The sequence below is a fragment of the Ammodytes marinus genome, assembly GCF_949987685.1.
Source record: "Ammodytes marinus genome assembly, chromosome: 3".
NCBI lineage: Eukaryota > Metazoa > Chordata > Actinopteri > Uranoscopiformes > Ammodytidae > Ammodytes > Ammodytes marinus.
Window position 1 is genome coordinate 14,569,209 of NC_137232.1, and position 24,636 is coordinate 14,593,844.

The 24,636-nt window shown below is 40.1% G+C and overlaps 2 protein-coding genes across 7 annotated transcripts; both read left to right on the plus strand.

Moving 5' to 3' along the window:
- Positions 1–274: 274 nt before the first annotated feature.
- Positions 275–9,271, plus strand: srsf7a (serine and arginine rich splicing factor 7a). Of its 5 annotated transcripts, none has more exons than XR_013844806.1 (10): positions 275–488; positions 1,578–1,622; positions 1,705–1,947; positions 3,591–3,788; positions 4,357–4,443; positions 5,026–5,067; positions 5,489–5,533; positions 5,933–6,031; positions 7,065–7,600; positions 8,369–9,271. XR_013844806.1 is itself a non-coding variant. In XM_080025272.1 (9 exons), exons 2-9 carry the CDS (start codon positions 1,603–1,605, stop codon positions 8,418–8,420), a joined length of 786 nt encoding a protein of 261 aa, XP_079881398.1. In that variant the 5' UTR covers positions 275–488; positions 1,578–1,602; the 3' UTR covers positions 8,421–9,271. The 5 variants fall into 5 exon arrangements, 1 of the variants encoding a protein (XP_079881398.1); XR_013844807.1 differs by having other exon boundaries at positions 1,708–1,947; XR_013844808.1 differs by having other exon boundaries at positions 1,582–1,622.
- An 833-nt stretch (positions 9,272–10,104) lies between these two features.
- Positions 10,105–24,608, plus strand: LOC307248770 (heterogeneous nuclear ribonucleoprotein L-like). Of its 2 annotated transcripts, XM_080025268.1 has the most exons (15): positions 10,105–10,221; positions 11,783–11,898; positions 12,187–12,424; positions 13,675–13,760; positions 14,698–14,794; positions 15,298–15,370; positions 19,700–19,732; positions 19,847–19,918; positions 20,136–20,392; positions 20,747–20,868; positions 21,615–21,816; positions 22,480–22,537; positions 22,841–22,951; positions 23,856–23,894; positions 23,989–24,608. In XM_080025268.1, the coding sequence occupies exons 1-15, from the start codon at positions 10,144–10,146 to the stop codon at positions 24,045–24,047; spliced, it is 1,641 nt and encodes a 546-aa protein (XP_079881394.1). In that variant the 5' UTR covers positions 10,105–10,143; the 3' UTR covers positions 24,048–24,608. The 2 variants fall into 2 exon arrangements, with proteins under 2 accessions (XP_079881394.1, XP_079881395.1); XM_080025269.1 differs by lacking the exon at positions 23,856–23,894.
- Positions 24,609–24,636: the final 28 nt, after the last annotated feature.

Sequence of the window (24,636 nt, forward strand, 5' to 3'; positions counted from 1 at the left end):
GGGAGCGTTGCATTTTAGAACTTTCTAGAACTTTCTTGATGATGTCATATTACACACTGCACCTTTAAATCCGATCGACTGTCTCTGCTAATATTTCAGGAAAATGTAGTTTCCATAAAAGAGGAAAATAACTCTGATCTAAAGTTAGTGTTTCTATGGAACATTATTTGTAATAGTAATTATTATTACACAATAATAGCTCTTTTATTTTGAAAGTGAGCACCGGAAGTCCACCTCTGATGCGCCTTTTTGAGTCCCAGTGCGCAGATGCGGATGTCACGTGGTCAGGTCGCGAGGTCGGATCCCGTTGCTGGTTGCTAATCCAGTCAACCTGCCCCAGGGAAATGTGGAGGACCAATTAATGTTATTTAGTGAGTTAATTCTACAGTAAATAGTCGTATACAGGTGAAATACCGACACAGATTTCGGTTAGAAACGGTTTGAAGTTCGTCCCTGCTTCGGACTGAATCGGGATTCATCGGAACAAGGTAACGCGTGCAGTCGCCATTGTTTATGAGCAGGCTGATAGCGAGGCCTTCGACGAAATCCTTAATATCAGCACCTACATACACACAACATGTATATTATGTGCTTATATATTCTTATTGTCGTGTATGAAATGCTCTGCCATCGTAAAATAATTTTTAAACTAAGGTTTTGGTGAGTTATAAATGACCGTCCGAACTGAGGGGCTAGCTGCGCAGACTGATCGGCGCACATTGGTTAATTCAAACAAATCACCAGTAAAAAATGTATCGGATAACTTCAATTAAAGTGATACTTTGATTGAAAACACATATGTTTTGCCTAATGGTCGATTTCAAAACTTATAGACCAAGTTAATTAGTAATAAGCACCAACGGCTCTCCAGCTACAAGCTAAAAGTGACGGTTATTCAAACACCATTAATCAGTAGTGTTTGTGAATGTAAATGTGACTGAAACAGCTGATTATGTGCCTCTAAAATAACTAGCCGGACACGTTTTATCTTTGTTTAGGAAATTGCTGTGTGCTTGGCGCGTTAATAGGCGGCAGTATCACAGTGGCGCTGTTGCACCTGTTTTTTCTTTCTCGTATCTTTGTTGACATGATTTACTTCTTTTTTTAAGATCTATTTCTTTGAGTGTTGTCCACACTGAGGCAACATTTTTGCACTTAACTACTTCTAAACTGAAGCTATTCTTCCAGCTGATTAAAATCTGTACTACATCCAGGGAGATTTGTTCTTTTCCTCTTAGTTAACTTTGACTTACCTGTGGTCCCTAAACATATTATTTTTTTCTCCCCACAAATTGGTTGATAGTAAATCTTACTATAAATGAAGAAATATCTAAAATCAAAAAAACAGCTATGATTATCGTGTGTAGAGAGGAATTACTTGTCTTTGTGGAAGAAGGGACCCGCCAAATTAAAGCAATGTTTGTTTGTCTTTAAATGTTAATGTTGCAGAATAAATGTAATGCTGCAACTACTAGCAATATTTTTTGGGGTATAAACCAACTCACGATTTAGTCATTAAAGAAAAAATACTGACAGAGCTCAATTTGACGTCTTGTAATCACTTCTTTTTTCCTCAGAAAGACGTTCAATTTTGCTTGAAAAATGCCCGGAGGACGTGATAAGTAAGAGGAGCGGATATTTTCTATCGATAAATGGACTAACTGTGATGGCTTTACTTCATGATTGTTTCTGCTTTTTTGCCAGCAGAGATTCGGACATGTCGTACCACCATTCGTCATCGTCCCGGAGTTCTTCCCGGAACACCGACTGTAAAGTTTACGTCGGTGACCTTGGTAACGGAGCGGCCAAGGGGGAACTGGAGCGCGCGTTCAGTTACTACGGCCCGCTGCGCACCGTCTGGGTTGCTAGGAACCCGCCGGGCTTTGCCTTTGTGGAGTTTGAAGACCCCAGAGACGCAGAAGACGCCGTGAAGGGAATGGATGGAAAGTGAGTATAATGACACATTCCTTAGGGGAAAAAAAGATGGAAGCCAATTTATTATTCTTTTTTCTTTTATTATTTCTACAGGCAAGTTATTATTTACAATGGCGACCTGACAAGCAAAGAAAGCTACTTAGGTAGAAGGCCGTAGCTTTAGACGAAATGGAAATAATCAACAACAATGTCTAGGCTTTGTTTAGTTCGTAAAGTGTGTGTGTGTGTGTTGCCTAGTAACAGGCTTAATAAAACAGTCAAACTTAGGTTTAATATGATCTAGGATCTTTAATTATTTCCAAGATTATTCTCATATTAACAATTTTAACTGCTTCCAAATGTACAGTTCTTCTTAGATACATTTAAAATCTAGCTTTTAAACAAAAAAATTCAATTGAAAAAAAAGTGGGGTGGGGAAGGGGTATGACATTATAAGACATTAAGAACAGATACTACATTAAAAAGTAGTCTGCTAGGTTGGTAGAATCGCCTAGAGGAAAAGTGGCCGACAAGTAACCATGAGGTCTCTGGTTCGATCCCTGGCACCGGACAGGAGGGTGTTAGTTGTAAAACTAGCAGAGGCTGGTATTACGTCCAGTTGCGGCTTTTTTTTTTTTTTTTTTTTTTTAACTAGCTACCGGGCCCAGGGACCTCAGGGGGGCCCTAATATAAGGAAATAAATCATCATGGGCCCCTCAACTAGTAGGGGAGAAATACAAAAGCATAAGAAAACAGCATTAGTAACTCTGTCTAAAGGGCTTCATGGTGAGCCTTTAGGGGCCCCACACACATACAGGAATACGATTTCTATGTGTAAATTCTATACTGTTCATAAAAAGTAGCTATCCAACCTGTATCTGTTGAAATGAGTCTCTCCACCATAGAACATGAGTCTGCAGACCAATCTACTGTTTTTAGTGAAGAGTGCTGCCTGCTTAAGAAAAATCTGAAAAATAATGTTCCTTCTGCATCTCAGGATTTGATATAGCCTCTAAATGTTCCCCTCAAAGTGCAACAGATTGATGCATTTTAATTCAAAAGGCACACATTTTCTTCCGGGGGGATGTCCCCGGACCCCCCAACAAGGACCAGGGTCCCTCCCACAGTATCCCTAAATACTTTGAGAAACACTGACTTCCTTAATATGTTTTTACCATTAATTGTATAAGTGCGGAAAAGTCAGTGTGCCTGACTGGATAGGTACGAGTGGGGGGGCCCTTTAAGAGTCTGCACCCAGTGGCTCATCATCTCATAAACCGTGTACGAACCAACTGGATTCTACAATCTGTTTTTCTTTTGCAGGCAGCATTCACAAGAAATATGTATTTAAATAAATCAATAAAATAAAATAAAGTGGGGGGCCCCACACTAGGTCTTGAAAGGGGCCCCCAGATCGTTAAGGCCGCCCCTGATTACGTCTATGGTGCCCACCATTTCTACCATTGTGTCCTTGAGCAAGGCCCCAAACTGCTTCAGGGGCGCTGTTCTATGGCTGACCCTGTGCTCCGACCCCTCTAAAGTGTGGTTACTTGGGAGGGGATATGCGAAAAGACAAATTTCAATGTAACCAACCATTGACTAATAAAGTAGCTTAACTTAGGTTATTTAAGCTACCAGCCTTATTCCTGCATCACTGAACCTTCTGTCCTCCCCAGGATCATGTGTGGCTCCCGTGTGCGTGTGGAGTTGTCGACAGGAATGTCCAGGAAAGGCCGCGGGCGCCCAAGCAGACGTCAATTTGACCCGGCGGATCGCTGCTACCAGTGCGGCGACCGCGGGCACTACGCCTACGACTGCTACCGCTTCAGCAAGAGAGGAGGTGGGGGGGGCGGTGGAGGCGGCCGGCGCAGCAGGTACAATATTACGCTCTCATTTGTTTGTGTGTGTTTATGGCTGAAAGGGTTAATTTTATACTTAATCATATATATATATTTTTTTTTTATTGTGTGAAAAACAAACAAAGTTATTTATGTTATTTACAAACATAAAGATAATACAATCATTTCTTGCTGTGATTCAAAAAGTAAAACTTTATTGACTAACTATTTTGAGTGACATATTGCAGTCCCAACAAATACACACATACATTTACAGATGTATTATTTGTGTGAGTTTACATTTAGAATACACAAAGTATTCATTGTAGTGACCTTTCTTGACCTCTGCTATATTCATTATTGTCCATGGTGTGAATGCCAAGAATAGATGTTGCATATGAAAAACAAAATGTAGTGTAGTATAGCATTATGAGTTGCAATACTAGTATTTGCTCTCTTGTCAAAGCAGAAGACAGAATTTACCGGTTATACGGTTCACTAGATTACTCCAAAGACATGACTTCACATTGCTCATAACACACAACCGTTAACCAGCAAACTGATTTTCATTTGAATCTAAACATGTTTTTTCTTTTCCTTCCAGATCTCGTTCCCGTTCTAGATCTCGCTCCAGGTCCCGTTCCCGCGGGCGTCGTTACCGCTCTCGCTCCCGCAGCCGTAGCAACAGCCGGTAGGTCAGCACACAAACACCCAGACACCAATTGAAGGACACACCTCATTAAACCAACAGGAAATACCAGTTCTGGTCTGTTAACAATGGTAATAAATACGCAGGTGTCAGTGTTTTATTGGCATGACTCATCCAAAAACACTTTTAAGACCTTGACTATCCAGTTTGTTTTGGTTCTTTGAGCATCACAAACCAAATAAGCCTGAGTTTGACTGTGCAAGATACAGAGCGGAGGTCACAACACAGCAAACCCAGTTGCCATCTAAAGGACTATTTCACTTTTTGTGTGGTTAAATTCTCGGTTATAAACTGTTAGTCCTCTATCCTTAAAGAATATTATTAACATGCGTATTATAGTAAAAGAAAAGGAGGGGCTGTACTGTGGCTGACCCTGTGCAAGCATCCCCCTCCGAAGTTTATAAACTTTAAGAGGGGATATGTAAAAAGATAAATTTCAATTTAGCTTTGTATTTATTGAGAAATAAAGCAACTTAACTTGGTGTAACAATTTTTTATTTTTTATTAAGAAATGATAAATGGCCGACAGTTTCATTCTTTTTGTGATATTTTTCTTCTTCTCAGGAGCCGTCGCCATTCTCCATCCTATTCCAGACGCAGGAGCAGGTAAAAATAAAACTTCATTGTAAATGTATTGCTATCGAGATATGCAAGAGAGGGGGCAACCTTAGCTCAGTTGGGCGGTCGTTCTCAGCATGTCACTCCTCTCTCTACCCCATTTCACCTCTCTTAACACTATCAATAAAGCATGAAAAATGTCAAAAAAAATCATAACAGACATTGGGAAGGATTTTGAAAAGGAAAAAATAAAGATATGCAAGAGCTGCTCCTAACTAGGGTTGAGTTCATTCAGTTCTACAGCACAATGTGACTGAGTGCAAGGCAGGCTTGTATCTTTCCAAGGGATCAATTAAGTACATGTGGTATGTGTGCAGTTTTCTCTGCTTCACTGCGGTCGTTAAGGCCTCAGGTGTTGCCATGGTTCCCTCCTATAGCTCTACTTAAACTCTATTTCCCGTAACGTTAGGTCTGGCTCCCCAGCCCGCTCCAAGTCCAGGACTCCAGTGCGAAGGTAGGTTGTGTTGTGTAAGATGCAGGTTTTCGAATCATAATTACACCTTTTTGTTTATGTGCTTTTCTGTTTGCAAATCCTTCTGTCCCTTTTGATTGTAGAGTGAGACAGGCAAAAAACTTTGAAATGCATACATTTATTGCTGTCACATCGGTTTCTTGCTTTTCAAAATGTTCCTCGTGACCTCTGCACCATTTTACAAAAAGCTAAATAAACCAGTTCAACACTATCAATGATTTAGCTGTTTTGACTTCATGCAAGAAAATGTACGATGACACTGATGAGATGTGACCATAATCCCCCTCTGATTACGTTTGCAAAGATCTTTTATGTATCTCAGCAGAAGCTTAATGAGTCACTGAAGTAAAATGTAAATATAAAATGTTTCTCTTTTTCCAGTCGCGGTTCCAGGTCTCGTTCCGCCTCTCCGCCTCCAAGAAGACGCTCTGTCTCTCGGTCGCGATCACGAACTCCGGCAGCCAACCACAAGAGAGTCAGGTAAACCCTCAGTCTAGATCTGTCTCATTCACTAAACAGGGTGTAGTTTAGAATTTCACTAGTGCTTAATCCAGCCAGCCAACATTTTAATTTTTTTAGCCAGACCTTGTAGACGTAGGTCTCACTTTAGAAGGACAAAGTACCAGTAAGGTCTAGTTCCGCCATTTTAGATAATATGTCCATTTAGAATAGCAACTTTCAAATAAATAAAATTCAGACAGCAGACTACGTTTGAAGAGAGAAGTCAGTTGTGTTCTTGTTGTGAGCCAGAGCTAGGTGTTCCATTTTAGACAGGAAAGGAATGGCTGTTTTTAAAAATAGTCTATTTCCAACCGGGACCGCCCTGCTGACACAATATGACCTCCGTGCGACGTTGAGACGGACAACCAGCGAGATCCGTCTACCGACTCAACAGAGAGAATCTACCATGTCTTCTGCCTCTGCTGACTGCCATAGTGTAGAGAGAGAGAGGGAGTGACTTGGTGCCCTCCGTCTGCTATAAGTATAAGATTAAATGTTAGATAGACATCTCTATTGTGCTCTTATTAAGTTAATCATTATTAATCTTAATCTCCACTTCAATCAGCCAAGAGCACATGAAAGACTGTCACACTTGAAGCAGCTCCACTGATTAAAACCATAAACGCAATACTTTGATTTTAGCTGAAATTATAGCAAACTGATGTTTTTTTAACTTGCAGCTCAGAAGTGTTGCGTTTATATATTTTTTCAGTGTAAGACTAGCTGGATGCACCCATATTCTATGTACTCTTGCTTTCCTTGATCTCACCCACCCAAGGTGAAGCCTTATTTATTTTAAATTAATAAATTCAGGCTGACAGAGCAAGAGAGATAATTTTGTCTATTGGATTCATAGTGTAAGGTAGAGTTGGTCAGATTTAGCCTTGTAAATGTTATAATTTCTTAACTCAATTCCCTATCTTGTATTTGGCTAGATAACGAAAAACAAAAACGACTTAAGTTAAGCATCTTTGCCGCACAGTTTTGTTTATTTTTCATATTTTCTTTAAAGCGTGATGTGGACACCACAGCTGAACCCAGGCCCAGGGTCTGTCGGCTGGCGGTGTGTGCGTGCTGCGGGAGGGTGACTTAAGCGCTGACCTGAGATCATCTGGTGTTAGACACAGCGAGAAAGAGGTCGACCTACATACCCGAAAAGTGAATGGGTGACCGTCTGTTGAACCGACGCGCACGCTCAGACGAGATCAGCCCATTGACACACATACAGTCGTTCTACTAGAGTCTACTAGAGCCACACAGCCTTCAGAATCTACCAGAGGGGGCTGGCCTACCCACACAGATCAGAGTTTAAATGCATTACCTACCTACCTACCAGACCCCCGTATCTACCCAACTACCTACCAGAGTTCTACAGCCTCTGTCTTAGCTTCTGAAAGTGAGAGAGAAAAGAGAGAGAGAGACAGCTGACGAGAGATCAGTCTTCAAGAGCCTCCCAGCGCAGTGTCTCTCCAAGTTGTAGTCATCCGTCCTTCAGTCTGTTCATCCTTCGCTTCTCTGTACTTGTTGTTTCGGCCACTGTCTCCAAAGGTAACCAAAAAAATGTAAACCAAAAAAAAAAACCTGACTAGCTCAAGAAATGTGCAAAAAGGGCTTGATGTAGTCTGGTGAAAACTGGTGATTTTTTTTTTTTTTAATAGAGCTAAAGTTGAGCCTTTTAACAAGCATGCTCCGAGTCTAAATGTGTGTGTTTGCATGTGAGAGTGTGGATGGAAGAAAGAGAGAGAAAGAGACAAAGGCAACAGTAGTTTTAATTTGCTGATATCTTTGAGGATGCTTTGTCACAATTTTTATTTTATTTTTTCCTTGTGCTGTACATGTTGCAACAGTCATTACCATAAGCTGCTTTTACCAAATCAAATGGTGGCCTTTAAATGACATTGCAATGACTCGACATCATTGTAAATGAGGGTCGCCCCTCAATTGATCTCTCGAGTATGAATAATGGTTAAGTGAAATGAAATTTAGAGTTCATTCTTTGGGAATCGTATGGATGAGTTTCCATCTGTTTTTGGCTTCTGTTTGGATTGGAGGATTAAATGTTACATTAATACCTTTTTGATTAATAAAACGCTTAACACCTACGAATATAAACGGTGGCTCTTGAAATGATCTTGGACTGAGCGGTCAGAGGTATTTCGGTCAACAAATATGAGCGCCCATGCATAAAACTTTCACAAGCTTTGTAACCTGTATTAAGGTGTGTGTGTGTAACCGTAATGTGGGATTCCTTTCCTGGTAACTTTTCCTTCCTCCCCTGTGGCATTCTAACTCTTCTTTGTTCTGTTTCTGTTTCAGTCGTTCCCGTTCGGCTACTCCCAACCGAAGCCCTACTCCGGCCCAGGACTGAGTGAAGAAGACAGATAGCTAGCGCCCCTTCCCCGTACCCCCTCCCAAAATACAGCTCTCCTTAAGAGACAGACCGTCAAACCCCTGCATCCCTGCCTGCTTTTTACAGCCGTACAGCAGCTGTTTTTTGTACTTTGTGTGTGTGTCTTTAAGGGTTAATTTTCTCCCCAGGACTGTAGTCTACTTGCAGCCTCAGATTGTTGAAGATTTAGTCAGTGTAGCACACAGAAATATTTTGTTTTTTAATTGTGCTTAGACCATCTTTCTTCTCAGAAATTGGGTAGTAAGTGTATGAAGCAACACATGTACGTGCAAAGGTAATACTGGATGTTGCAGTCGACTTTTAGCAGTGATAGGGGCAGTATCAGACAGTAACATACAGTGGATAATCGGCCCGGTGGATGTTGTTCTTGAAAGGGAGGACATTGCGTTGGAAAAACTGCTTTATTCGCTCAGCTCATCAAATTTCTGAATCTAAAATATTTTCATGTATTGCGCTCCAAATTGATTTGAGTTCAAATGCAGTTTTTGTTGTCACTCGTGAATTGTCACAAGGAGACAGTTGCTGGCCTGCATGCCTTTACATATGAAGTCACATTCCTACTGTCTGTTGTGTCTGTGATGCACTGCCCTTTTTACAAACCCGACCAGCTCCTTCACTGTGTTGAATAGATTTTTCCCCCCCACGTGTGTTGGATCTCAGATTTGTTCCTCCTGTGACTTCTGATTTTAAAATATATACAGTTGCTTCAGTTTGGTTTCTGTAAGGGCTGCTTTAACAGTTTGGTTCTGTTCCTGGCTCATATGGTAAGACAATGGCAGTTTTATTTTTGAATAAACCTCTTCAACAAACCTTTGATCTCGTAATTTTATTTTTTTTATCTTGCTATTTAAAATATGGTTTTATCCTATACTTGTCCTGATAATAGACTTGAATTTTACTGCCAAATATATCTTCAATTGTATCGGTAGTGTATTGCTTGTGCTGTTATTGTATTTCAGTGTAATTCTATAAAGGAGACTTAAAAAAACATTACATTTTTTGGGAGGTGAACCTGTACTACAAAACACATTGTAAGTTCTAACCCATTCTGAAAGCAATCAAGTATAGGGAAAATAAGTAATAACCCCAACCCCTGCCTTTTTGTTTATTAAATGTATACAATGCCTGTTTGGTAAAATACACAGTACAGGCAGAGTTAAAATTGACCAAAGGTAGTTGCACAACTTGTTCATGGTCGTCTGTCAAATGTGGAGGCACGAACGAATGCACATAGCTGAACTTTCATGTAAATAAAGCTCTTTGTATTTCAGTAAAATAAGATAAACATAGGTTATTCTTAGATAAACAAGGAATGAGGAAGGAAGGCCTCTTGCCTGTCATTGCCTCAGAATGTTTAGAAAGTCATGACTCAGCTCAGTTGAAACTGTCAACATTCTGAACTAGACACACATTTTAGTCATTTGAACAATGAACAGTTAAGAGGCTTTGTTCAGTGTTGGATAAAGATAGTAATACAGCGCCTTTGAGAGAGAAGCCTGTCCTCGCGTGCTGTTCACCTATTGGCCGTTACTCAAGTCACAAATTGATTGACAGCCGCCTAAGCCAATCACAGCGCGCGTTGCCGCTGTAGTGGGCGTGGAGAGAGGACCATCGTTTTTCTTGACTATTCCGTCCATTTCAGTTGATCGTCACAACCACCATCCTTTTTAAACCGGACAACATGGCTACCGCGACGAGCCGTTACTACAGCGAAGACGGCAGGGCTACGAAGAGGCAGAAAACCGACGGAATGTCCACGGTGAGGTTTAAAAGTATTTAAAGCTAGCGGCATTCAAAATTAGTTTAGTTTAAGTAGTTAAAACGGTTGCTGGGTTCGTCGGTGGCAGATGGTTCATTCGATTCAGATGCGCGTGCAGGGAGAGAAAAAAAATTGGTCGTTGGTTAGCTAGCTCTCGTTAGATCCTTGTATGCGTGGATATTAACAGCACTTTTTTTGTATAATGATCACATATTATACACGTGAGGTTAACTGTGACGCATTTCGAGCTACATGTACCTGCGCAGTGTGTCTGGATCTGGATGGCGTTATATTAGGGCGGTTTCTCCCGGTTGGGCCTCGCCTTAGCTAGGCTTTGTTCTGGTACCGGTTAGCATCGTCGTGCTAACCTTGAGCTACACACTATCAGGAGGTTCATGCTGGCTAGCTCCAAATCAGCCAATGCTATGTGTGTTGTGAGCTGTTATTTAGTCTTATTGTAAATCTTATGAAACCTAAAAGATTTGGAGTTAAGCTTATCACATTTTAAAACAATGCGCACCAAATTAATTAACTAGGCCCTTCCCCCAACTGAACCCACTAACCCGACCAGTATAGTTGTACGAGTCACATAATATATGGACTCCACTGCAGGCCAAAACGTCGTTTTTAAAAGCACTAAATTGAGAGATTTGACTATTTTGTCACCATAATGTCTTCTTTAATTCTAGTATAAATCAAGCGTCCTAATTGTACACATGGGTGTTTATTTCACCAAACCTTGTCTGCCGATACAACTGGCTTTAATCACCATGATCTCGACATGAGTTTTATTTTTCATATATAATCTGAACCTAAAATCTCAACTTCTAAAGCACTAACATTAACTGCATTTATCACTATTCTGAAGGTCATTGCCAAAATATCTGTTCACATGTTAATTGTCTGATTTGATACATGTTCTTCTGTTATTTCCTTTAAACATTGCCAATTGCTTCTTGCTAGCATTGGAAGTGTATTATGTTGTTACTGGTCTGGAGGTTTTTATAAAAAAAAACACCAGTAAATATCTCAACCCAGCCACTGTAATGTGTGGTTAAATATTTATTATTTCATTTTTTTTGTACACACCAAAAGTTATCTAAGCTATCTGACCTTAGTAGCCTGGGGTAAAGTATTTTGCTTCAAATTGTGAAACGAAAAGGATCAGTAATACAATCTGAGGGCATTCTTGTCTAAGTTACATACTTTCTACTAGTGCAAAACACTTTCTCCCTTTTCATTGTATATACGTTTACATGGTATTAACAATTCTTGTGGCATTGGGGATACAAGATCTAAGTGATTTTTAATCTGTTGTGCCTGGTCAGACAAGAAAATAAAATAAAATAAAAAGTGCACTACATGATATGTGCAGAAAATGTATATATTTAAAATTAGTCTTTTTTCATCATATGACTATTGCATGTTTGTCAATCGTGTTGTCTTCATTATTTCTTTTGGTGACAGACGTGTCCTATGCTGTTTAGATTGTACGGTCCCAAGAGGCACATTTGAGATTTTTTTTAATGGACTTAGAAAATAATGGTCTTCCTCTACACAGGGATATGAAGATCCGCACAAAACCCAGCCGTCTGTGGTGGTTCACGTCCGCGGGCTGGTAGATGGCGTTACAGAGGCCGACCTGGTGGAGGCGCTGCAAGAGTTTGGAGCAATCAGGTAAGAAGGAAAAATAATCTTAATTTGTGTGTAAAAATGTGTATTTTTAAAACCAAAATTAATGCACCCTTCCCACAGTACAGACTAACTTTTAGCACAATACATGAATAAGCTTAATGAACATTAGATAAATTAATTGGTATTCTAGGTTCATGTTAAAAGCTATGGTGTTTAAAGTGTGTATGTATATATCAACATATATTCATGAGTCTTATGGATGGCTATAGACACGAAATTGAAATGGCTCTTAAGTCCTGAATATAATTGCCCTTTTTTTTATTCTTTCAGCTTTGTGGTGGTGATGCCCAAGAAGCGTCAGGCTTTGGTGGAATACGAAGACATGAACGGCGCGTCCACGTCTGTAACCTACGCTGCGGACAACCAGGTTTACATCGCAGGACATCCGGCGTTCATAAACTACTCCACCAGCCAGAAGATCTCACGGCCGGGAGACGCAGACGATTCCAGGAGCGTCAACAATGTCCTCCTGCTCACCATCATGAACCCAATCTACCCCATCACCTCGGTAAATACAACCATTTAGGCATTATGTGTGGGGAGTTTGGGGTCCTTTTTTATGATGCTAGGTCTTTAAAGGTGGAGTCAGATTTTGGAGAATGCATGTTGTCAAAATCACCTTTTGTTCAAAATCAGTGAATATTTCCTCACAATCCACTACGAACCTGTACCGTGTGTGTGCTGAAAAAATCTTGTCTCGTCTGAACACACTACCTAGGCTCTGTAAACTGCTATGTTAACCAAGGGGTCCTACCGCAGCTAGCAACACACCCGTTTAGAGAGTCTATGCTCTGTTATCACTGGATTTTCTTTTCTTTTAACACACACACAGAACAGACGGGTAGCGAAGCATGAGGAGATATTCACGATATTGACAACGAACAATCTCCTAAATCACTGACTCCACCTTTAATTCACACCGAATAGTGGTGTTTGTAGATCACTCTATACAGGGCTGCGTTGAGTGACTTGTTAAAATGTCGTCGATACTGTTTGTTTTAAACGGAATTATTCAGTTTTGCTCTTTGCCAAAATCCATTCAGTATTTTACTTTTTACTTTTTTGTGTTCAGTGTTTTTAATTTACTGCTCTCCTGACGCTTAATTACTAGCTGTCATTTTGTTGTAAACATGCTGCCTTGTTAAAGTGAAAGCTGAAATTACAGTGCAGACATTTTTTTTAAAGTGTCTAGCTGTTGCATAAGCTGAAGCCAAGCAGACGTGATTCACACGAAACGCATGTAAAAACTGCAAATGGTTCATCTTCTGTATTGTAAAGATTGGCAGCCTTTCTGTGGTTTATTGTTGAACCGGTAATTTAATTAATTTATAAGTAACTTATTTTTCCCGTATTAATTAAAAGTCCACTTTCATGTATTTTGCCCAACCATAAATCAAAAGAAATTGATTTACTGAAGACAAAAACATTATTATTATTTGTATTTCAGTTATTCAGCAAAAACATAATTACTGCTCTAAAAACGTATGTATATTGTGGATTTGAATGTAACATAACAGACAAGACTGGATAAAGTTCTGGTCCCAAATAAATTGTAGTGGTAATTGAGATTCGAACACAATCAAATACTGGTATCACAGAAAGCTGTCTAACAACTTTACACCTCTGCCTTCATTTGCATGTTAAATCAAGGCCACATTTCCATTTGCCACAGTGTTGATTTCCTCACTTTGATTTGACACACTTGCCTCCATCTGTGTCTGTAGTGTTAATAATTTATTTTATTTTATATTTTCACAGGATGTTCTCTACACGATCTGCAACAACTGTGGGCCGGTGCAGAGAATAGTCATCTTCAGGAAGAATGGCGTCCAGGCCATGGTTGAATATCCTTTTCTATTGGTGCTTTTCTGACGCTGGTTTTATGTCCACAACAGAAAACAAAAATAAGTTCTGATACTGAATGGATAGAAGTGGAATTCACAAATGCATTTTAAATTATGCACTTTGAGAATAAACTTGACAGTTCAAGACTGCGGCAAAGTTAGAAAGATATCGACAGATTTGAACTTCCGGGATCAATAACTCGCAAGCATAATGACAAACACAAAATATGCATCTTTGCTCCAAATAAATTTTTACTGAATCCAGGTGTCCTCTAAGCTCCACTAATAACTGCACTGTATCAGAGTGAAGGGATTGAATATTTTTCTCTTGGGTGTTTCCCTTTGTAGACGGTCCCTGTGCTCTCGTCTCACAGCCCGATGCACATACAGTAGAAAGCAATGTGGAGCTTAAGAGGATGTCTGCTTACAGTCAAAATGAGGTTGTAGCCCATTGTCTGCCTTATGCCCACAGCAAAGATGCATCGTTAAGGTTTTAATAACACTTTGCTTATGAGTTATTGTTCCCGGAATGGACAGATATCTTGTTTTACACAAGATTCTAAAATATGTCACATACACGGGTGCAAAAAAATATCTTGAGGCATATGTGTATTTTTACAATGTTCTTTAGGTGCTGCTTTGGGGTTTTACAATAACCTTTACACCCTGGAGCAGTGGGTATTAAAAGGGCCGGTATTTCTGCAAGTTTACAATTCCAACCAAGACAGCTCAGTTTATTGAATTTTAGCCAGGTTTGTTTTTTGCTGTTTAGGAATGAAAACTTGCAGCCAAACCTTTCGCTTCTCCAATCAGTTTGCACCAATGCGCTATGGCAACTATGAATAACATGGGCATTATGTGGGTATTTTGCATTCTTTGTTTAGTTGGGATAACGTCAAGATGAAGTTTGCTGTGTTTTCCTTAACCCTTTGTTTACATTTGACTCTGTGCAAAGCGCCCAGCGAGCGAAGGCTTCTCTGAACGGAGCAGACATCTATTCTGGCTGCTGCACGCTGAAGATCGAGTACGCCAAGGTATCAACTACACACTGTTCTTTTTTTCTTTCTTTTTTTTTTAAAGATATTTTTTGGCATTTTTTTTTATGCTTTTATTGATAGTGTAGAGACAGAGTTGAAATGGGGCAGAGAGGGGCGTGACATGCAGAGAACGACCACGGGCTGGAATCTGCTGAGGCCCATGGTGGGGGGTCGCCCTACCAACTGAGCTAAAAGCGCCCCCAACTACACACTATTCTAACTGCTCAACGTTTTGATTTGAAAGGGTGTGGTGGGCACGACGCAACACGAACACCTGCACAATACAATAACGCTGCAGGAATGTTACGCAGTTAATTAAATACTGACACAAATGAAAACCTGCGATCATCACATTTATTTCTTTTTTCTTTTTTTTTAAGTCGTGAGAAAATGATATTGGATCGTATTTGCTTTTGAACTTAATCACAATTCTCACCTAAATATTTTGTAGCCAGGTTGAAACTTCTTGTATTAATATGAATATGTATGTATTTCTTCAGCCCACTCGCCTGAATGTGTTCAAGAATGACCAAGACACCTGGGACTACACAAACCCCAACCTGGGTGCACCAGGTAAAGACCTTTGCACTTTACGATACGCACTACTTTCAGGAGTGACGCTTTTGGGTTAGGTTTAAGTGACACCAGAAATAAAAAATTATTGCCCACAATTCCGGCTTAAGTATTTAAAGCCAAAAATATTGAGTTGTGTTGAGAATGGCAGGAACATATTTATAGAAAGATGAAATGTAATTCTCATTTAAACATGGGTTGATTAGGCAAACCGTAATGGGTAGAACATGTGGATATTATGCAGAAGTTAGTACTTGAAAATATCTGATAAATACTTTTTAAAACATTTATTTATTGAATAGGGTGACAACTTTGGCATGATGTAGATATATGCCTTAAGTTTTTAATTAAAGTTCAGAATAGGTATCAAAATGTATTTATTTTTACTTTTTTTTATACCAGTTGTAAAAGTAGTTGTGGAGCGTCAAATCTTGCTCTCCACAATAGGCCCAGTCAGGTGTTCTGTTTAGTTTCTAGGAGACGGGAAACAGAAAGACTATTGTCTGATGGACAAACAGCCGAGGGACGACACATCCCTGAGTGATGAGTTAATTATTTGCTCTTAGGATTCCTGATGACTTATCTCATCAAGAAGAAAAACCAGTTGGTTCTTCCTGCCTTTCTTATCACACCAGCACATTCTTGCATTTAATCATTCTCCTGGGGTGAAAAGTGCATTAACTTAGTTCTACGACCACACTAAATGTTTTTAACAGTTATCAGGTGCTGGTACTGATTGCAAGATCCAAACATTGAGAAAGTAGCACACACTTAGTAAAGCTCTGTTTGTTTTTGTCTGTCTAAACTTAGTGCAAATGTTTGACTGGCAGATACGCTGATGAAGACAATGCAATACTTTCTCAATGTTTAAACCAATCTCTTTGCCACTATGACTGATCCTGGTCTTTTCCGCTGTCTCACTTCTACTATTTAAATGATCAAGTCAAACATTTTGACAAACTGCCAGACAGTTTACTGAAGCCTTTCATTTATCGTCATGCGTTAGGGTTGGGCGATATCCAATTTCTGGTCCCTTTTTTTTAAACTTCCCCAAATTCCCCCCCGTACACTGTAAGACGTTTGGTAAAACCTATTTCTGCATCAACTGTAGCCTTTGTTTTAGTTTCTGGCCTAAGGGGCCGTGTCCACCAAACACGCTTTTCAAGGAAGAGCACCTGTCTGCAATGCATTCTCTATGCCAGTGCGCCTACCATAGAGAAAACTGCCTGCGGTGGCGTTTAAACGCTCCCCGTGCTTCACATTTTTAGGCAGAGCGCTTTATCTTAAAAACAGTCCCAACTTTTGAGGAAAAGCGCTGCTGATCAATGTCTCTTATTTCCGAACGACCAGCCGTTGGTGCACACACAGAGCGCAGCAAAATGAGCACTCTGCCTTGAAAATGGGTGTTTGGTGGCCACAGGTCCTAACACTACATTTTATAAGATTACATTGAATTTATCACAATGAAGTTACTTTCGCCAAATATTCATTTTTACTGAACAGCACTTATAACAAATATCAATGTAACTCATTGCCACATAATCACTGCATGTAATTTACTTGTTAGTTAAGCTGCATTCTTATATTTAAGATGCTAGACACAATGAAGCAGCAGTGAGTATGAGCGCATAGTTTATGTAGCTTTGTCCTTATTTGACAGGTTGTTTACTTGACAAGTTAAGCCTTCGTCATTTACAGGAGTTCTGTCATCACTTTGATGAAATCTTAAAACACAGGTATCGGTGCTTCTGCGAGACAGACACTCATTTATTAGAGACATGCACCAAGCATTAAACGGCACTTTTCTTCATGACGATCATTAATAGAATGCCGCTGCTATGTTTAAATACCTTTTTTGAATTATAATACCGCCCAACCCTAACATGGTAAAAGTGAAATTGGTTTATAAACCTAGAAAGTCGTGTCCCAGGAAACACCTGTCAGACTGTCAGACAGACGATCTTATCTGTAATGTTGACGTGTGATTTGTCCTGGGGTGACACCAGAGGCATGGACCAGCATCAGTACGAAAGGGCTTATCTGCAACTTTTATGTAACGCTTTATCTTTTCCTAATCAAACGGGGATCTCAGCAAGTGATTAAAAAAAACAGATACATGCTGACAACACCACGCAACAACCACCTCCACCATCTCAACCAGTTTCCACGTCTCCACTGAGGACACAAACCACTATCATTCCCAATGAGACACACTGGGACATGGCGCTGTATAGGACTGATTTTACCCACTCACGAAATCTCATCTCCAAGTGCCACGAAGAAACTGCTACAACAACAACAACGCACACTTCTAAAGGGAGATTTGGGGCACTGAGCTACACTTGGTCCCTATCCCCATTCTTCCAGTCGTTACCCCAGACACATTGAAAGCAGACCAAACAAAGCTTGCATTTTTTTTTGCATCTACAAAACCCGCCATTTTGTCCACACCTTGCAACGACGAGACTGATGAAGACACAGCATTCCACCCAAACTGACAGACGGTAGTGACAGTACAACAGCTGATGCATACTACTGATACTGACTGAGTTGACGCACGGCCCGTACCTGTATTGATATGGGCCCGCATTGTCCATGACGCTTGTTACAAAAACACTCGCTCTTGACGGCGTCCCAACTGATCCAAGCTGTAGCCAGTCAGACTGGATTCCACACAAGGCGACTGATGAAGATAAGACACTGCTGACAACACTATCAAGCACACTCAAAAGTCATGCCCATTTTTTGGTTTTACCCCAATATGTGTGTTTCTCTTCCACATGGAATTCAGCTTTCTCTCTCTCCTCTTTACTAGCCTGGTGGGACCAACCTGATGTCTGAGCTTCACATTTGTTTCTCTCCTGCAACTCAGTCTGGGCTTTCTCCAATTTCTGTGCGGACGAATTGGTCAAAAGATGCCCAGGGCTTGTGTTCCGACCTAACGTATAGTGGAAGGCAGCTTTCTTATTGGTTCTTTTAGTGGTCAGTCTAGCCTTGTGAGACCAGCCATATCTAACGAGTTTATTTGTCTCCATATTGACGTCAACAACTAAAAGAACCAATCAAGGGCTGCCTTCCACTAACCGAATGGGCCAGGCCCCACAGAGATAGGAGAAAATCCGGACTGATCCGCTTGAAGGAAACTAATATGAAGCTATCGTGAGATCAGGCTGGTCTCGCCTGGCTACTTTCTCTTTACCTCTCCTCTGGGTTTCTTACTTCATGCATCCCTGTTTTAGCTAGACAATTTGAGTACAGTTTTTTTTCTTTTATATTTCAAAGTCTCTAGAACGTGTGTAACGCCTTCCATGTGATGCAGGTTTGGCAATTTGCGGCTAAGAGGAGCCAGCAGCTTCCCAACTGCAATGTGCTATGGAAGCTTCAAACCTTACCAGTGGGTTGCTATGCGGACTATTCCAAAATGCCATGGAAACGCCAAACTGCCTACAAACCCACCAATGGGTGTTTCAACTTGATTTAACCAGGAATCGAAACCAGGAAGTTGTTTCCCCCCCCCCCATAAGAGGAACAGGCTAGAAGTTTGGGCTGAAATGAATTGAGTGGAGAGTGGTGGGACTGCTGTAAGCTTGCAGTAAGTAAATCGAGACCCTCCTCGGGGCACAGCACCACACGACCCCAAAAGCCCAGCACCCAACATCGCCACACAAGACTGACAACATGACCTGGTTTTTGTTTTTCTCCTTGACACAGGCAATAAACAATCTTGCTCTTTTTCTGGAGGAGGGTGGTGGTTGTGGTTCTGTCGGAGTGGCATTTTCAAAGTTCCTTTAAATCTACTAAATGTCTGTTTCGCTATGTTTTGTCTCTTTCTCCATTTGGCAGTTCAGGAAACTCATCTATGTGTGGTTCCCTGGGGTATAAAGGTGCAGTCAGCGATTCTGGAGAATGCTTGTTTTCAAAATCACTTTGTGTCAAAATTGGTGAATATCTACTCAGGATGTCAGGGATTTTGACAACAAGCGTTCTCCATAAAAACTGACTCCACATGTAATTTAAAAAAAAAAAAAGGATGTGCTTGACCCATGACCAATCTTAATTCACACTTTATTTTTTACTTTTTTGCGAACTTTCAAAAGATTTGCTTCTGCGTTCTGATATTTAAGTTGCCAAAATGCTTTCAGAATGGTTGGTCATTTGCATCCACATTTTAATTTAGTCAAATCAACTTTTGTCTGCATATATCCTGAAATAATTCCCAAATAAGGACGGTTTAACTGGGATGATTTTATAATTGCCCGGAAGAAGTACCTTTCAGATTAACTTGGCTTCCTCTTAATGTTTTGTTTGATTGATTGTGTTCCTGTACAGATGGTGACGCTGAAGGCAATGGAGGCAGTGCAGGTCTGTGTGAACGTACTAACTTTATTTATAAAAATGTAGCAATACTTATCGAGTGACTTGGTTTTATCTTTATCTTTCTGTTTATCTAACTTGTTTTTTTCGTGATCTTTATAGATGATGTGAGCGCAAACCCCAACAAGCGCGCAAGGCAGCCCGCTCTGCTCGGAGACCACCCTCCAGAGTATGGTAAGGCTCACACAAACGAGAATTTGTAATAAAGGAAATAAAATATATCTCTTGCTATTTCACTTTAGAGTCTGATTTAAGCAATACAAATCTTTTAATTTAATAAGTTTAAAGAGGGAAAACATTTTGACTGAATTTTGACTGACTTTGAATTTTTTCCTGAGACTAAATCTAAAAATGCTTCCAAAATGACCACTGTCCTCTGCTTTGTTCTCAGGTGGTGGTTACCATGGCTATGACGAGAGCTATGGTTCCCCTCCCTATGAGGGCCGGCGCATGGGCCCCCCGATGAGAGGCCGCGGGGGTGGAAGGAGCTACGGCGGCGGGCCAAACTACGGGCCGCCTCCCCCTCCCCCCGGAGAGTATGGAGGACACGCTGAGTCGCCCGTCGTCATGCTCTACGGACTGGACCCCGTCAAGATGAACGCAGACCGCGTCTTCAATATGTTCTGTCTCTATGGCAATGTGGAGCGGGTCAGTAAAGGATTTTTCTTCATTGGCATTTTTAAAGATAAACAAATACATAGCAAACCTAACGAAACAAATATTCAACCACGACAAAAAAAAGTTATTTAAAAAAAACTTAAACTTCTACAAAAATTATTTTAAAAAATGTTATGTGGTAAGAAAATGCACATGTAGCCAATAAATGACATGGTATATGGATCTGATGTGAGTTTTTGTTAAAAGGAAAAAAACTGTTAAAAAATTCAGACTGCATTAAAACCAAACCAGTATTTTTCCATGTCTCGACACCAGAGGGAGACATATCATCTATATATTGAAACGCTTTTTATTTATTTTAAATCTTGCCTCGTCTGTGTGTAGGTGAAGTTCATGAAGAGTAAGCCTGGAGCCGCCATGGTGGAGATGGGAGACTGTTACGCTGTCGACCGCGCCATCAACAACCTCAACAACAACTTCCTCTGCGGACAGAGAATGAACGTCTGGTGAGTTCACATCAATCAATCAATCAATTTTTATTTATATCGTGCTTTTCATACTCAAAGAGTAGCTCAAAGTGCCTTACAACAAATACAAATACAGAAAAAAAAAAAGCTAATAAAATCAAGAGAAGAAAATTAAAAGAACCCAACCCTCCCACCCCCATAGACATGCACAGAGACATACACACTCATACTCACACATACACACACAGACCACAAACTCACTCATACACTAGCTATCACTAAAGAGACATGGCTGGGCACTGAGACCTGCGGCGTGGAGGAAGCTACCTTTTTGGGGGGCCAACCACATCGTCCGAAGCGTTTGCTAGATGTGAGCTATTCTGTTCAGTAGCAGATCATAACAACTGAGGCCTTTTGTGCAGATGAACCAAAATGGTGCTATGGTAGTGATGTAGGTTTTAGGCCTAACAAACTGAAGTGTTACTGCTCCAATCGGCACTGAACACAGCTTACGCTTTAAGCAACTTGATTAACTCTTTGATAAGGGGTGGATATAACTCTTCCTAATGTTGTAATAGGCTAAAATTCATCCGACGCTTAAAAAAAAATATAGATTCAAAGTTTGATAGAATTAAAGCAAAGAGGCTAAAACTATAATACTAAAATACAACAAATAAAATAATGCATCACTTAACCCATCTCTGATATTAATATATACCTCACCTTTATCAATAATAATAATTTCCCCATTCTGTCCTAACATGAATACTCTGCCCTTTCTCCAGCGTGTCTAAGCAGCAGGCCATCGTTCCCGGTCAGTGCTACGAGCTGGAAGACGGATCGAGCAGTTTCAAAGACTTCCACGGATCCAGAAACAACCGTTTCACGTCCCCGGAACAGGCCGCTAAGAACCGCATCCAGCACCCCAGCCAAGTGCTGCACTTCTTCAACGCACAACCAGACGTCACGCCAGAGATCTTCAATCAGGTCGGTGCACAAGGGCAAATAAGGCTTTTAGTGAGGGGACTATGTATGGGTCATTCATTGTTCTCATTTCAAGTTGATGCCTAAGTTTAATTTTTACTTCTAAAATGAAAGTAAGGGTTTATAGAACAATTTTGGTTCAAGTGTCAAGAAAACAGACCAAATAAATTTTTTGACCTGAATTAAGACCCTTTTCAAAAACGTATTTCGATTGTGGCCATTTTGGAAGATGGTGGGGGAGGGGATCTGGTGTCTTTTTACCTTCGATTTTAAAAGTGAAAAAGAAACTTTTGCATTGACTTTATACGATTGAGTGCCAGGCGCCCCACTATATGTGTATAGAGTGTTGCATTAAAACTATATCTACACGGGAGGTTTAAGAAGGTGAAACTATTAAAGCATATAGTTTCACCGATACCTACCTCCTAAAGTAAACGGTAGCGTGAACCACTTGATCTTCAGATATAGGTTCTGAGTGCTCTGCACCTACCCACAACACCCGAATTAGCGGTAATTCCATGTTTTTAATCTGTGTCGGAGATAGCCGAAGACTAGAGCCTTTCTTGTGAACGCAATATATCATGAACGCTTTAAAGGAGTATTGTGAAATTTAAAAGTTATGTTTGTGCATGCAGAGCCTAATAATGAATGTTTTCCTCTCTTCAGATTTGTGATGAGATTGGTGTCAAGCCTCCGGTCAACGTCAAAATGTTCACAGGAAAGAGTAAGTGCTTTGATTGTGGAATACTGCAGTGCACCTTTAAACTTAAGCATTAGCACACATAAGCAACCGTATAATTTTAACATGCAGTTACTTTGAAATGTATTTAATCTAGATTAATTCAATTAAAAAAAAAAAAAAATCGCTTGTTTTTGTAAATCTTACTGCTGGAACCCTCATACGCTGTATACAATGAGAGCCTCTTGTCAGTAATCTAGATTAAATAAATTTTGAATGAATGAAGTCTCTTATTTGTTAATATGTGGAAAGTGTGTTAATTGTAACCTTGTTCCCTCTCACCACCAGGTGGCGCAGCTCCCAGCGACCGCAGCGCTTCAGGTCTGCTGGAGTGGGAAACCATCGGCGATGCCATGGAGGCTCTGGCCATGATGAACCACCACCAGATGAAGAACGCAAGTATGTACTACAACTCCCATGAGCCTCTTTGGTGGAGGAGATTCTTAAAGGTGGAGTCAGTGATTCTGGAAACCGCTTTCTTGACAAAATACATTTTTGTGAAGATTAGTGATTATCTCCTCATGAACTGCTATCTGTCTAATAAAAAAAAACTCTAGTTAATACACAGCCTAGACTCTCTAAACTGGCATGTTGCGAGCTATGGTGGGCCTATTAACATACCCCGGTACAGAGCCTAGGCTGTGCATAAACACCAGCTTTTTTTCTGGCGCACACAGTACAGACGATGAGAAGATATTCACACATATTTACGAAGTGATTTTGACAACACGCGTTCACCAGAATCGCTGACTCCATCTTTCTATTATAATACACATTTAATTTCAGAAGAGAAGTATGACACAGGGTCGATGACTCCCAAAAATGTTGTGTAACTTTAACAAATACATTGATACTGCTCAGTAGTACAGACATGATTCAGCTGATAATTTTTATTTTTAAATCTAAATGTCCGTTAAAGGTGCTCTGAGGAACTTTCAGTTTGTGTTCATTCTTTCACCACCTTTGGACAAAAGCGATGTTTTTACTACGCCAGCTGTTGTTCCTGGTAACCATGACAAAGGAGTAAAGAAAAACTAAATAAAAATATCATTCTTTGCACTGATGGTCTTGTTTGCTGTTACATGTCATTTATCATCATCATCATCAGAGGAACAATTAGACAGTTAAAGAAATATTAAAGTTCCTCATAGCACCTTTTTAAACTTAGAAATCATATTTACTTCCCTGTACTGAAACTGACTTTGAATTGGCTCTGAACATAATCTGCATTATAGAAATAAAGTTGAAAGCAATGTTGCTGTATTTTTGTGTAAGTGTTTCTATTAATGTCACCCAAACACAGGCACCCGGACTAACCCGGAAACCAGTTTTAAACCAGGATGTAAATATGATTTTTAGATGCAAAAAAAAGTCTGATTCCATCATGTTTATTGTTGTCCGATTGTTAAGTCTCTTTTCTCTCTCTCTCTCCTCAGCTGGCCCGTACCCGTACACACTCAAACTGTGTTTCTCGACCGTTCAGCACTCCAACTGAGGGAATAGCCACGAAGACAAAGATTGGTCCACCATTCTTATGTACACATGTACTCAAGACCATGACTGCTTGCAACACACACCAGGGGACAATTGATTTTCAACAACAAAATAATGTGAAATTATATATTTTTTTTCACAATGCGATTTATCTCCAACATATTTGGTAAATTAAGCAGATTAACAAATGCTAAAGTAAGGCATTCAAAATGTTTTGATATTTATGCCCCAGATGTGATTTATAGAGTATCAGTACATGCGTGTCTTCAATTATTAAGTTGTCCTTTTTACTTTTTGTATTATGCTTATACAGTGAACCTGACGTGTGACAAAAAGCATATTTGAAAGAATTGTTTTTTTTTATGCTCAGGTGGTTGTGTTGCCGTGGACGACACGGTTCAGTAAAAGATCTGTCTTTTTGAACTTTTATTATAGCTCACTTTTTGTTTTTTGTTTTTGTGTTATTTTAATTGCTACTTAAGTTCTGTGTCTCCGTGTCTGATGTGCAGATGGAGAATTGTTTTGTTCTAAGTAAATAAATGAAAAATCATTTTGAAGTTGAGTTTGTCATCCCATACTTTTTTTTTTTA

Coding starts and splice junctions, on each gene's coding strand:
- srsf7a (XM_080025272.1), top strand. CDS start 1,603: ATGCCCGGAGGACGTGATAA. Junction 4,444..5,025: donor CGCAGCCGTAGCAACAGCCG/GTAGGTCAGCAC, acceptor TCTTCTTCTCAG/GAGCCGTCGCCATTCTCCAT. Junction 5,068..5,488: donor TATTCCAGACGCAGGAGCAG/GTAAAAATAAAA, acceptor CCGTAACGTTAG/GTCTGGCTCCCCAGCCCGCT.
- LOC307248770 (XM_080025268.1), top strand. CDS start 10,144: ATGGCTACCGCGACGAGCCGTTACTACAGCGAAGACGGCAGGGCTACG. Junction 19,733..19,846: donor AGGCAATGGAGGCAGTGCAG/GTCTGTGTGAAC, acceptor TGATCTTTATAG/ATGATGTGAGCGCAAACCCC. Junction 23,895..23,988: donor AACCAGTTTTAAACCAGGAT/GTAAATATGATT, acceptor CTCTCTCCTCAG/CTGGCCCGTACCCGTACACA.